The sequence below is a fragment of the Salmo salar genome, chromosome 26 (assembly GCF_965601325.2).
Source record: "Salmo salar chromosome 26, fSalSal1, whole genome shotgun sequence".
Lineage (NCBI taxonomy): Eukaryota > Metazoa > Chordata > Actinopteri > Salmoniformes > Salmonidae > Salmo > Salmo salar.
The window spans coordinates 28000297-28014686 of record NC_138316.1 but is presented as its reverse complement, the minus strand read 5'-3'; the positions used below and the strand labels follow the sequence as shown (position 1 = coordinate 28014686).

The 14390-nt window shown below is 40.8% G+C and overlaps 1 protein-coding gene across 4 annotated transcripts in view; it reads right to left on the bottom strand.

Moving 5' to 3' along the window:
- LOC106587522 (BTB/POZ domain-containing protein kctd15) overlaps window positions 1–13329 on the bottom strand; it is a 28578-nt gene extending 15249 nt beyond the window's left edge. Inside the window, exons 1-3 of one of the 4 annotated variants that reach the window (XM_045708453.2) lie at window positions 12498–13329; window positions 9412–9587; window positions 2970–3114 (exon numbers count right to left, since the gene is read on the bottom strand). In XM_045708453.2, coding sequence (XP_045564409.1) covers window positions 2970–3114; window positions 9412–9587; window positions 12498–12506 — 330 coding nt within the window. In that variant the 5' untranslated portion in view covers window positions 12507–13329. Of the gene's footprint in view, window positions 1–2969; window positions 3115–9411; window positions 9588–10811; window positions 11117–12062; window positions 12468–12497 lie in introns of those variants that run through there. The other 3 variants (XM_045708452.2, XM_045708450.2, XM_045708451.2) reach the window with 3 other exon arrangements.
- Between the last annotated feature and the right edge of the window lie 1061 nt (window positions 13330–14390).

Genomic DNA, 14390 nt, shown 5'->3' with positions numbered 1-14390 from the left:
ACCATCACCTAATTGACTGAGCATTGCTTACACACTTTGTGATTCATTGTAGTCTGAATAATGTCTGAAATATGTCATGTGGAAGGCACATTAAGAGTGAATATTGTATTACATCTACTGATATATGCTGAATATTTGTTACTATTCTGCTAAGCAGGCTTTCACATTGATTTAGCTAAACACACAGCATGTTGGCTGCCAGCAGGAGAAGAGAGGCAGGCCTGGGGCTACGCCAACACTGATTGTGTTCAGATAAGAACATGCTCAAGTCATCCTAACCGTATTTGCATTTTTTCAGAGTTCACACAAATTGAAAGGTATGCAGATCAACAGAGAGAGAGAGAGAGAGAGAGAGAGAGAGAGAGAGAGGAGGCTGGATGAGGGCACGTGAAGAGGGCACGACAAAGCCTATTCCCCCTCAGGCAACTAAAAAGATTTGGCATGGGTCCTCAGATCCTCAAAAGGTTCTACAGCTGCAACATCGAGGGCATCCTGACTGGTTGCATCACTGCCTGCTACGGCAATTGCTCGGCCTCCGACCGCAAGGCACTACAGAGGGTAGTGCGTACGGCCCAGTACATCACTGGGGCCTAAGCTGCCTATCATCCAGGACCTCTACACCAGGCGGTGTCAGAGCAAGGCCCTAAAAATTGTCAAAGACCCCAGCCACCCCAATCATACTATTCTCTCTACTACCACATGGCAAGCGGTACCGGAGTGCCAAGTCTAGGACAAAAAGGCTTCTCAACAGTTTTTACCCCCAAGCCATAAGATTCCTGAACAGGTAATCAAATGGCTACCAGGACTATTTGCATTGTGTGCCCCCCCAACCCCTCTTTTACCCTGCTGCTACTCTCTGTTTATCATATATGCATAGTCACTTGAACTATACATTCATGTACATACTACCTCATTTGTCCCAACCAACCAGTGCCCCCGCACATTGGCTAACCGGGCTATCTGCATTACATCCTGCCACCCACCACCCGCCAACCCCTCTTTTACGCTACTGCTACTCTCTGTTTATCATATATGCATAGTCACTTTAACCATATCTACATGTACTACATACTACCTCAATCAGCCTGACTATATAGCCTCGCTACTGTATATAGCCTCGCTACTGTTATTTTTCACTGTCTTTTTACTGTTGTTTTTATTTCTTTACTTACCTATTGTTCACCTAATACCTTTTTTGCACTGTTGGTTAGAGCTTGTAAGTAAGCATTTTACTGTAAGTCTACACCTGTTGTATTCGGTGCACGTGACAAAGAAACTTTGATTTGATTTGATTTGAAGAGAGGGAATTAATGTAATGAGTTGAAACAATGAGGCCTGATGCTGCATTCGTTTGACTTACAGTCATTGGCTGATTGGACTGTGTAGAATGGGAGTGGATGAGAACAGCTATAGCTTCCATACAGTACACTATACAGATCAAACCAAAACCAAAATGTAATTTGCCAAAAATGTGAAGGAAGCTTTCATGTCCTCACTGTTGTTCAGGTCAGTCCCCATTCAGCCGTAAGGCTTGGCCCTGAGAGTTAGCCAGGGGGATCTGCCTCTCCTCTACTCCCCTTAGCCAGAGTGATGAACTACTCCAAGCCAACAGGGGAAAGACATGGAAATGTGGGTATAATAAGCTGAACTAAAAGGGATCCGGATGGACAGGAACAGATGGAGCACTGAATATGCTCTCCTTAGACATCATCAACCAGAACTTTACATTTTACTAATTGTGTTTTAGATCGATCAAAGTGGTTATATCACAGAAGATTTGGCCTGAGTCCATGATCGATTGTTGGCCTGAATCTTTGCTCTGTTACTAAGTAGAATAACTTAGTAACAATAATATGTGTATATTTCCAGAGCCGGTTGTTTTGCTAAGCCAAGCGCATCCAGGAAGGAGTCTCCTCATGCGCACTCTGAAACAGGAGACAGGTGTGTGCAGCCACAGTGGGCTAACATGGACCAAAGTAGCTCCAGTTTCCCAGGAAGCACTGTATAAAAGTGTGTGTGTGTGTGTGTGTGTGTGTGTGTGTGTGTGTGTGTGTGTGTGTGTGTGTGTGTGTGTGTGTGTGTGTGTGTGTGTGTGTGTGCGTGCGTGCGTGCGTGCGTGCGTGCGTGCGTGCGTGCGTGCGTGCGTGTGCGTGCGCGCCCGCGTGCGTGTATCTGTCTGTAGACATCCCCTACAGTACACTCCCTCCCCACACATTCCCCTTTGTCAGACTCAAGACCACATTATTCTCACCTTCTCTAGTATTCCTACTTCCCTCTCAAGCCCAGTTCCTTTAAACTGTCATGGCACTCTATTGAGAGCAGAGAGAGAGGCAGAGAGGCAGTGGCTGGGAGACTGGGTGGTACTGTCAGACTGGAACAAGTGGAACAGGGGCTATACGGCCTGTTTCACCTGGCCTCACCTCTATAGAAATCATTGTTTTGTGAGAAACAACAGCTCTGGGCTTTGGTTCACATCACAGAACTATGCTAAGTTTTAGACCGAATTTTCACCTTTCCTCAACTGTATATTAAATGTTCAGTCTGGGATCTTAAGCACTGACAAATTGTAACATATTTTAAAAATTGCATAAAAAATATATATAGAATAATTGGAAATTCGTAGCATAGCAATTTCAGATCTACTGGCTGAAATTATACAAAACCTTCAAAGCATCACTTTAATGATAAATCGGTGGGGATTAATTATATTCGATTTCCAATGTTTTAGTAATAAAACAAATGACTGCTGATATTGACTTATAGAATGTGAATGTAATGCTAAATAATGTTTATAATATAAATTGATAGACAGCTAAAACTAACATGTTGGACATTCTTCTCAGATGAGAGGGAAGATCAAACTTTGAATCAATCATCTATCCTTTGTATATCTCTACACTGTGTGAGTTCATACAGCGCACATACAGTACACATGACGTTATGGTGTGCAAATACAAATCATCATGTACCTTGAAGTCATCTGGGAGAAGCAGTTTACAGGTCCTCAGGAAGCTGAGAATGTAACGGAATATTTCTCCATCCCTGTCGATGAAGTAGTGCTGCTTCAAGCTGTCCAGCACGATGGGCTCTGTGCCATTAAACAGACGGCTGATTCTGGAAATTGAAACACACACACACATATAATGGAATGAGGTTGAGTTGAGCGGCTGCCTTCAAATGTATGAAACAATTACCCTCCATTAATTATTCCATTTTATTAGCGCTAAGTCTGAAATGTATTAGCATCCTGGTTGAAACAAGGGGCTTAGGGCACATTTCCTGTGTTCCAGGCCTGTTTGAAGTGTCCCTTCTGCTGTGTGATTAGGACAACATACAGTGTCTCGGCTGGTACTTACAGAAATGCATGTTATGGGTTCAGTTTGAAGCTCTATTACTAAAGGGTAAATCAAACATGTACCTGGGGTTTGCTACAATGAAATATGATATATGTTTCTCTATAGCGTTTGAATCCATGATGCTCTGATACCTATTTGTGTTTTGAATACAAATGTTCTACTGAATTAGCTATTGATTTGGTTCATCTTTGAAAACAAGTAAGAGCCCAAGTGTGACTACTACACCTCGTGCCGTGAATCAACATTCACTCAAAAAGTAATTTCTCTAAAATCACTGACGCAGTTTTTCCATTAGAATGCAGAACAACAGAGGGAAATTCCATGAATTATGGACATAACTTCTAAGTAATAAGACACCTGTAGCTTGCCAAGCATCCATCCATAGTCGGCCTCTCAAAATGTAACCAGGAGTGAATAAGGAGCAAGGCTAACACTGGAAAATGCAGTAATCTGTTAGCTTTCATCCCACCATATACTGTCCATACGATGCCTTGAGATAAGGTTGGACAACTACACATTTCTCTCATCTCTTGTGAGGTTGTCCAGGTCAAGATGTAAGATCTTAATTTGATCACCCTGTTGCAGGAGGACTTTGCAGGAAATTAAAAAAGTGTAGTCTATTTGACATTTACAAAGGCTTCTGAAGTTTGTAATTTCCACTTTTAAATTTCAGACTTGATTTTCCCTTACAAAAAAAATCCCTTAATTATAATCCACATAATAATTTACATTTCCTGTTGCTGCAGGATTTTATTCCTGATGTAGCAAACTGGCCCAAATTAAGATCCTACATCATTAGCTATGGTAGCTCTCAACCATTAGTTCATTCATTTCACCTCAGATCTGCACTAGGTGTATAATAACTATAGACCTGGAAGGAAGAGAAATAGGACTTTTATGTTGGTCATTATTAGAGACATGATTGACATGGTGTCTTTATCACTGTTTTTCTTAAGTATTTGTATGTGTCACTCAACAGTTTTCTGTAGAATTGGCAGTCGAGGTTAGAGTAACCTTTAAAATGGTTTCACTGAAACATTTCCCTCCTCTCTCCCAGAAACAGCTCTTGGCAGAGAGAAGGCTTCTCTGTTATCATTGTTCTGATGTAATCAGCTCTTTAATCATGCTAACAGCTTTTAGGTCAGCTGAGTACAGTTAAACCACCAGAAAGTCTAATTCTCACAAGCTGCTTTTGCCCAGTGACTGTTAAATCCTGTTATAAGACAAGAAAGAGAGATGCTATGGGAATCTCTACACACACACAACTGTATTACATTTTAGTCATTTAGCAGACACTCTTATCCAGAGCAACTTACAGTTAGTAAGTACATGCATTTTCATACTGGTCCCCCATGGGAATCGAACCCACAACTCTAGCATTGCAAGCGCCATGTTCTACCAACTGAGCCACATGGGACCGTTTTGCAGTTTTGACTTTATAGTTTAAATCTCTAAAGCGAAATGCATTGACTTTCCATTACAATCCTTTGCTTTGTAAAGACACACACAGTGCCTGTATCAAAGGGCTTCATCAGGTATAGACTGAATCCTATCATGTAGAATTTGCCCTCTTTTTCCTTTCCTGTTAACTGTATAAAGAGAGCCAGTTTAAAGATGCTTTTCCCTCTCTTTCTCCCCCTCTCTCTTTCCCTCCCCTTCTCTCCCTCTTTCTCTCTCTCCATCTTGCCCCTCTCTCTTTCTCCCTTTCTCTCTGAAAATCGATGCAAAATGCTTTATAAAAAACCAATACTCATCTCCCTGTATTGCCCGAGGTGTTCCTTTCTCATATGGTCTTGCAATTCTTCCAGCTAGAATTTCACCATACCCCTCCAGGCTAACTCTGTTTTTCATCTCCACTTTTTTAAAAGCAATTAAAATGCTGCCTGTTTTTCTTTTCTTTCTTTCTTTATTTCTTTCTTTCTTTTTCCCTCTCTCCATTTCTGTATCTCCCTCGGTGTTAGTGTTTCCTTTTGGTAAATCTCTGATTGGGGACCCTCCGCACCTGAAAGACGGACCCCCGCCCTCACCCAGCTTTGTTTCTGTCATGTCAGACAGGTAGAGAGAGAGAGAGCTATACACCATCCTGCCTGCCTGCCTGGCTCAGAGAGACAGAGAGAGTGAGAGAGAGAGAGGGAGAAAGAGGGTGATAGAGAGAGAAAGAGAGAAGGAGAGTGAGTGAGTGAGAAAGCGAGAGAGAGAGAGAGAGAGAGAGAGAGAAGGGCAGAGTGGGAGTTCGTGAAGGACTGGAGCATCTCTGATCTCCCATCCCAGCGGTGCTGAGTAGAGGCAGCGTGGGTGAGCAGGCTGTAGGTAGACATCTCATGGACCCACACAAGTCAGACTAACAGTTTAGAGTCTGAAACTCATGGCTAGGGGTGTGGGTGGGTCAAGACAAGTGCAGCTTTTCACTCTCTCCAAAATGAAAGACCTGAGCTGTCTTCAATAGATTCCCAATGAATTTTGACATACATTGCAGGACATCTTACATATGTCTGTGAAAACAAATGCCCAGAGAGTGTGTTTGGATGAATGTATCAAACCCAACTTCAAGGGAGTACACTGGCTCTGTGAATAGATTTACAACTGGGTAGGGATGCCCATTGTCAAGTGTACACAGAGATTAAAACTGAAGGTTCAAACATTACTGAACTCTTGCCTATTTCAAACTTTAATGAATAATGTTGTTGATGTGTGAAAGACATTCATAAAGGGGAGTAATAGTGCGTTTAGAGAGTGGTATATTGAGTGAAAGTAGAACAAGTGGTATAGTAGCACACTACAGTGGTTTCCAAACTGTGGGGGTCCACCCCCCTTAAAAAAAAAGAAAACTGTAGAATGCACATGGTGCAATCATACATCATCAGTATTCCTCTTGTCATGTTATCCATTGTATACTTTAGAGAGCTATTTATAACTTGTCAGAAATGTCCAGACCAACTAGCCCATGTCAGCTAAGGTTTTTTAGCTAGATTTGTTTGCCCATAAATTTTGTTGTGATGTTTGAGTCACTCAAATATCACATGAATACACATGAGACATGGCAAAATGTGTAGAATTGCAAGAAAATGTGGTTTATAACGGCAAAATGTTCTCTCCACCGACAAAATGTTTGGGGACCCCTAGCATAGTAGACAGTACCAGGGATGGCTGCATGTAGCTTAGTAGTTAGAGCGTTGGGCCAGTAACTTAAAGGTTGCTGGTTTGAATACCCAAGGTGATTTTTTGTTTTTATGCTATATTATATGCTATATGCCATCCCTCATAGATAATGGAAACCAGATTAATTATCAAAATAAGTAATAACTAGTGTCAAGGGTCATTTCAAAATAGTTTCCTTGTCTGTGTAATATTCTTCTCATTTACTTTCCTTAGCCTCAGTAGAATGGAGCTCTGAAGCTTATCTCCTTAACTGTGAACTCCCCAGAGCGGGTATCAATGTTTGATGACCCCTGTCCCTTAATGCAGTCTGTACAGAGGAAGATGAATTTCCAGACATTAGTTACTAGACTAAGTTTCTCTACGCACTCTGCATTATTAACGCAGCAATCTATTAAAAGTAATCATCAACTTACAATTCTTTGAACCTTGTTCTTTAATTGTCAAGTTTCAGTGGATCATGGATGGCGGACTAGGACTAGACTCCTCCATGCACGACACACCGGATGTCCTCTAAAAAGACTGCATATAAGTCTGGATATTGCAGTGTAATTGTTTTGCTTTCTGTCAGCCATTATCCTAATTCACACAAAAGGGCTCCTCCTCCACTGGCTCCAGAGGAAAGTGCACCCCTGAGGCAGACTGTGTGGAACACTGAGGATGCAGAGAGAGAGAGAGAGAGAGAGAGAGAGAGAGAGAGAGAGAGAGAGAGAGAGAGAGAGAGAGAGAGAGAGAGAGAGAGAGAGAGAGAGAGAGAGAGAGAGAGAGAGAGAGAGAGAGAGAGAGAGAGAGAGAGAGAGAGAGAGAGAACTGGCTCTCACATACACAGTGGTATCCTGTCATTACTCTTACTGTAATAGCACTGCTTCTGAGCTCCCTACTATACAGCATGTTTGTTTCATTTGTATAGCTTTTCACCCTTGTGTATAATGTATATGCAATGTGTAACATCATTATGCAATACCATTATGTGAGGTCAGTGAAGGCTCCTCAGAGGAGGTAGGGAATGGCCATCATCCTCAGTGAATTTCATAAAAAAGAATTTCAACAGTGTAGGCTGTGTGTAGCGGTTATGATATGGTTTGGCTTGGAAAGTTTTTTTTGCCTGGTCACTGTGTTGTGCATTGAAGTCCACAAGCGAAGGGAAAAGGTAAGAGGAGTGCGCATCGATGTGAGAAGGAATACAATCTGCCTGCTATGAAAGTGAACTGTTTACACATGATCAGAGGTGTATTCATTCTGCGGATTCTGTTGAAAAACGAAACGGGGATAAACATACCTGAATTTGTCCAACAGAAACTCTTGTTTGCAACTGTTGGACTAATGATTACATCCTAGATCAGCTAGATGTATTGAAAGGGTCATTGTCTGTCCATGTGTCACTGTCTGTCACCTAAAATGTTTCTCTCGACCTGTGTGCACCAACGTTATAAACTTTCATTCATAGGCTAGGTTGTAGCAACCTCATGATTGGTGTAGGGAAAATGTGAGTATCATGTTGTAGCCTAAACCTATCGCTGTTACATTGAACTGGGTGAATGGAATATGAATGGTAGTCATCCAATATGCTGTAATAGAAATAAGGCCATGCTCATAAAAAAACGTCCTCCCTCGTCTTAAACGGCACCGACCGCCACTGTGTGAGGTACATGGTGGTGTAAAAGTTACATGATAAATAGTATAGACAAGTGTAAAACAACACGGTATCATTTGCATAATGTACATCCGGGTATATGTGTGGCTGTACAGTGAGTGTATATGAAACAACCTGTATTTGAACATCTGGAAAGTCATTCAAATATATAAACTATTGATTTACTGAAATTCTAATTCTAATGTCATAAAACGGAGGGTTAATATGCACATAATGCTAGTAATAACAAAAACGTTCACTCAGGTATTGTGTACCTGCAGTGTCTTGTCCTGTCTTGCTGTCCAACCCTCTTAAATGAACCAAACACACAGCTTATAGCAATGACAGGCATGACATAATAATACTAAGGATAAACAATGGCCTATTATAGGCATGGAGATTTTCTCACAACAAGATAAATCATGCTGGTTTATGGACATAGAAAACAAAGTAGTTGACAGTGATTTCCTGTCAGAGCTGTGTGAATATCCAAGGCTTATGTTGATACTTTTCCTCTAAGCATTTCCTTAGATTTTCCTACAAACTGACGTATGTTAACCTTGGCTTAGCTGAAACTCTGGCTTCAAGTAATAGCAATTGACTAGAGCATGTAGCTCATTGAATATATAACATAAGGGGTCATTTCTATAGAAAGCATGAACTAACTTCAGCATAAACTATTAGCTTTACTATAAAGTTGCATTGCTCGTTTTAGTTGCAAATCATTTGGACATGGATTAGAGATGGTTTTAGATAAATTGGTTTTGTTACTATAATGGGGAAATAACAGCTGACATTTTCTCTCTCCATAATGTACAATTAAAGTGCATAAACCTGTAGCATCATTTCAGCAAATGAAAGAGTCAGCAACTGCAATTAACACATTTCCATCTGTTATAAACAGGTTATAATCAAATACAATTCAAATGAGGCCATATGGAGGTTAGGCTATCCAATATACAATATCAAACTAGAGAGAAACAATCATTAAAGCAATCAAGTATATCACTGATATCAAAAACTTGTAATGAGGGGTTTTGGAGCATCATGTCCTAACAAAAGTGTTACTGAGCACAATGACTTATTTAAGTTTATGGTGGGAGACAATTTCAAGTACAATATGTATCAGTAGGCTACACTCTTGAATTAAAAATGTTCTAAATGAATCCTGCAACAAAAGCACCTTGGGTGGCACATCTTGGCACTGTGGATAATAAACGAGACAAACACATTTCACTTATTGTATGAGAAAATCCGATTCCTTACCTTGAGTCTGGGTATTTGGTGAGAGTAGCCAGGCTACTAGTATACATGTGTCCCCCGACGTCAATGTGAACCGGAGCATTCGACTTTGTCAGTTGAGCCGGTAGAGGGATTCCTTGTGTGGACATAGGAGATACCGGGGACCGGGTCAAAGACAGTCGTGACATGCTTCTTCCTTCCTTAAAATAAGCAAATGGAAAAGCCATAGACATCATAAATTACTCGGGTCTCCAGAAAGTCTGTATCTTCCACCAGTGCGATCCTGAGCCTTAACAGATCACTTCCATGTCTGTCTGCTCGCATATTTAGCTTTCAAATTATTGCCACCGTTCTAATGAAGTATGTTTGCATCTTTTCATTCAACGCCGGAGGGCAGGATAGGAGGATGATTATTATGGCTCCATAAAGAGGAATGCTAGGTGTCAGCCTCTAGGGGGATAAAACAAACTGCAATATTCTAATTAAAGGTCGTGTTATGTGTTAGACGTGATATGCCCAGACACACCAACCACCAATCTGAGAATACGGAATCCAGGGCATTTGTTCCCGATGAACTCTGTTCCTGAACCAGACATAAGAAAACATTCACCCCTTACAAGACTGTTGTGTTCTTTCTTTATTTTACCCCCACACAATAATGTCCTATACATGTAAATGTAATACAAAAGTTACTGGTGCATCAAAAATAGCATCTCATATCATAGGAGTCAAGGGGAATTATATGTATCAAACACTATAAAAACATATCAGGACCAACCAAGATGTGAAGACAAACTACTTAATAACTCTATAATATCTGTCATGAAAATGAATGTAAATGTACAAGGTCAGGAGTTTTAATTAATTGCTCGGATTCCTCCAATGACCTTTTAGAAACGCGGGCACGCTTTTGCCACATGTTCAACTGAGAAAGGATGCAAGTCCTCAGGCTGGTGTGAATATTGGGGATATTGGATGGAAGGCATGAGAAACATATGACCACTTCATGAATGTCAACTATCCGTTACATGAATCCCTCCCAAACTATTCAAGAGCCCCTTCGTTTACACCCCTTCGTAACATCCAGGTAGCATACACTTGGTTGGCGTGCTACAGGCCACAGCGCAGTCCGAGGCGCATGGATACAGCGCGTCAGAGTTGGGTTAAACAATGATGTAGGCTATTAAACAGATGTGTTGGGGATCATAGTTCCTCAAGTTTGCATACAACCAATCACCACAATCGAATTTAATCAAGATTGATCAAGATAACATGTTTTCCTATGGGGATTTACTTTGCATTTTGCGCAAATTACGCACAGGCCTGTGAATTAAATCCCAACATTTCAACTCACAAACATTTAATTAATATCAGAGTCAGTTTAATTGGAAACAGATATAGTTAGAAAATGTCAAGCAACTTACATTAGGATGTGGTTTCATGAAAAAATATATATCCATCATGTCTGCAAAAATGGCGGGTCGCTGGAATAAACTAAATTATTATAACTTGAAAGAAAGGCATTTCATCAACTTGTTCTTCCATGCAAAAGCACATTTACTAAACTTTGAATTTTAACCATGAAAGGTGAACAGAAGGCAGTTGTTAGGGCTCATTCAGCCCTTTGCTCCAGGCGAGATGCCCTGGGGCACAAAGTGTTGTTGAAGACTACAGAATTTTCCAGGGTGTTGCCCGCCTCGCTGTGTACACCACCAAGCCTTCAGGAATAATGATCATTTAATACGCACGCTGGATGATACGTTTCAGGCCCCAGTGAAAGAAAAACTTCAAAAGAAGTTTTTGGCGTATGAGGCTATCCCACCTCTTCACTTAGCCATGGGCCACAGTAACCAATACTGATAATATTGTTGGGGGAATATATACCAGATATGAGACACACACACACACACACACACACACACACACACACACACACACACACACACACACACAGGGTTAAGATGGGAGGAGCTGACGAAGTGGAGGGTAACGTGAAATATTGGAAAGCATGTTTATTATGTGATCAATATGGGGGTAAAGATGATCATTATTAAAAGGCTATAAGCCAAGAAACTCGATGCCATTATAGTCTCACAAGAGTTCTCACATAAAAAATACAAATTCCGGAACTATTACCATTGACTCGTTTGAATGAGATCAACTGACATCTGTTCCTTGACTTTGTGTTATAATAGTTTCATATTGACCAACATTCTAGCTGAAGTAACTCTAGCCAATAAGCCGGTTTGAAACGTTCACAAGAGTTGGTTTTCACTATGGGCAATAGTGTACCAAAGAAATACATTTGACAATTGTGCAAAGTAAAGATCAGAATGTGCGTAATTGTTGTAAAATAAAATAGCCAAAAAGAACATGCACAGTCGCAGAGATCCATAGAGTATCCACTTTTGCCCTCTTGAACAGTTTACACTGATGCGCACGGATAGCCTACTTCTACCAGATGCACAATATGGCGTCTTACTCATTTCTACCATCATGAAATTATGATTCAGAGACGTTTGATTCAAAAGCGAACAATGCGTAAAATTAATGCGTAAATATGCCAACGGCATCAATAGACAACAAGTGAAAGACAACAGCCTAGACAAACATTCACACCTTTCCCAGACTGGACAAAACATAGCCCTACTACAAGTGAAGTTATTCCAAATTACCTGGTGTTGAGTATAGTTTGTTCGCTGATACTGCAGGCTATCATACCATGAGGAAATGCCGTATCTTAATATGAATTTAGTCATACCGTTTCAAACATCGTAGGAGTCCGAGGGAATCCGTTCCAGTATCTATCAGTCCCAGCTGATGACTGCGTTCCCCTTTTTCACATGCCCCTGGTTTCGTATAACTAGAGTGCCATCCAATAGCTGACCCAAGCATTCCTCAAGTATAATCCGCTCCTTTGAAACGAAACTGCCAACACTGTATCCACAAACTGTTCTAAAGCATGTGAATCTACCAGTGAAAGCTACATTGATTAAAAAGAAGGGTCGCTGTGGCTTTAAAGATCTATCTATAGCTGATGCTGACTGACTTGCTCAGACCAAGCTCTTTCCACAAAAGCGGCACAGGAAGAAGCAAAGCAGCGTTCTTACCTTATACATAGAAGAGATCTCTCCTTTCCCGTTTCGGTTCTTATTTGTATACACTTAAAAACTGAGTCGGTCAAATCCTGCTTCGTATTTTAGCTTCTTGAGTGTCTTTTTGCTTAAATGAAACTGCCGGTCTGTTATGAGAAGAAAGCCAATAATCCTGTCTCTAAATAACAGAGCAGCGCTAAAAAAGAATTCTTGCTCCGGGCTGCCCAAACGCCTCTGGGGCAAGGATTAGGCTACAATTAGCTCTACTCGCACCCAGTCAGATTTTCAAAACGAAAAAGTGATACTCTCTCCCTTTTACAAAAATGATGTCTATGACCAGATATAATAATGATTGCTAGGTTTTTCGTATTTTCCGGTAAAACATATAAATAGACCAGCCCCTGTAACGGTTTAACGTTCTGGTTTGCAGGGGGTAACGGTTAAGTGCTATTCAATATCAAGCAAGTGTCACGTCGCTCAATATATTTAGAGCAGGAAAAAAGCAGATTTTAATCATTGTCATTTCGTCTGATGTAAAATTTCCTCAGGCATTTCCAGCTAGGCATACATTTCCATACCCATTTAAATAAGTAAAACAGGGCACGCTTCCCTAGTCGTGTACTTACAGCTATTATAAAGGCACACTAGTAACTTGTTGACAAAGTGTCAATAAAATAATAATATGTAGATTTCCTTGGATACTTTTCATGCGGCGATTTTCCCCTGTCCCTTCTCCACTAATGTCTCCAGTAGTAACGCCAAATGTCCTGTAGGCCATTAAAACCAAATGACGTCTATCGACATGCATTCTGCTATTGCAGAAAGCGCCCTCACAACCTGCCTCCAGCTAAACGCGCCATTTCAATTATAGCACAGGGCTAGATGGAGATGTCTGCAGTGACAATTTCCTATGCAAACAGCGAGACAGACTGCTAGCCCAGCTAGAGCATTTTACTAATTTACCTAAAGATGCATTATGTTAAATGTTAGGCAAATGTTTTATTTTGTTATATAAAACGCTACAATGCCCCAACAATTTAAATCAGCGTTGCATCCCTATTATAGTAGGCTAAAAGGCACCCTGTGTAAGTCAAAGTGATATCTCTTTGCTCTGCCTCCTTCCTGTGCAGGTGCTCACATAGGCTTGTGATTATTTATTTATTTGCGTGTTTGTTTATTTACGTGTAAATAACTGTGAATAATTGATGCATTGAACACGGTAATTACTGTAGGCCTACTGTCGAATCCAGACACTCCACGGCGCTCAGCTATTTGGTTTCTTGATATTTGGCGCCAACCAGTGTGGGAAATGATTATTGGTCCAAAGAAAAAATAATAGTGAAGGAATACAACAGTAAGGTGAATTCGATTGCAATGAGAGCTGCCTTTTGTGCTCCAATTTCATTGATTGATCGAATTAAAACGCGTCTCGTAGAGGAGGTGGTTTCCAGGTTCATGTCTGGTGATTGGCGCGCCAAACTGAACGGCTAGAAGAATTGGATAGAAATCAGAGCTGCCTTAGGAAGCAGCCCCCCTAACAGGGCAAGATAAACATGCCCTCTGGCATACATTTGTTGTCTTCAGGAGTACAAATTGGAGGCAAGAAGACAGGATTTTTTCTCATTAAAGTAACAACCCTGCAGTTAGTTCAATTACACGAAGTATGCAGGGAGGTGTAAATTTAAAGATTTAAATAGCTTACAAAGTTGCCCTGGGCCCCATCAGTTAATTTCCTTAATTTATGGATTTTTGCTGAGTGTCTGATGTGAAAAGAAGAAGTAGGTCAGCTTGAAGATTTGCATGTAGTGTAGACTTAATGCAGGCCTCATATATGGCCTTCTTGACCACTAGAATAGTAGATGAATGAGTATTTGGAGTTCACACACCAATAACAATGTCAAAATATTG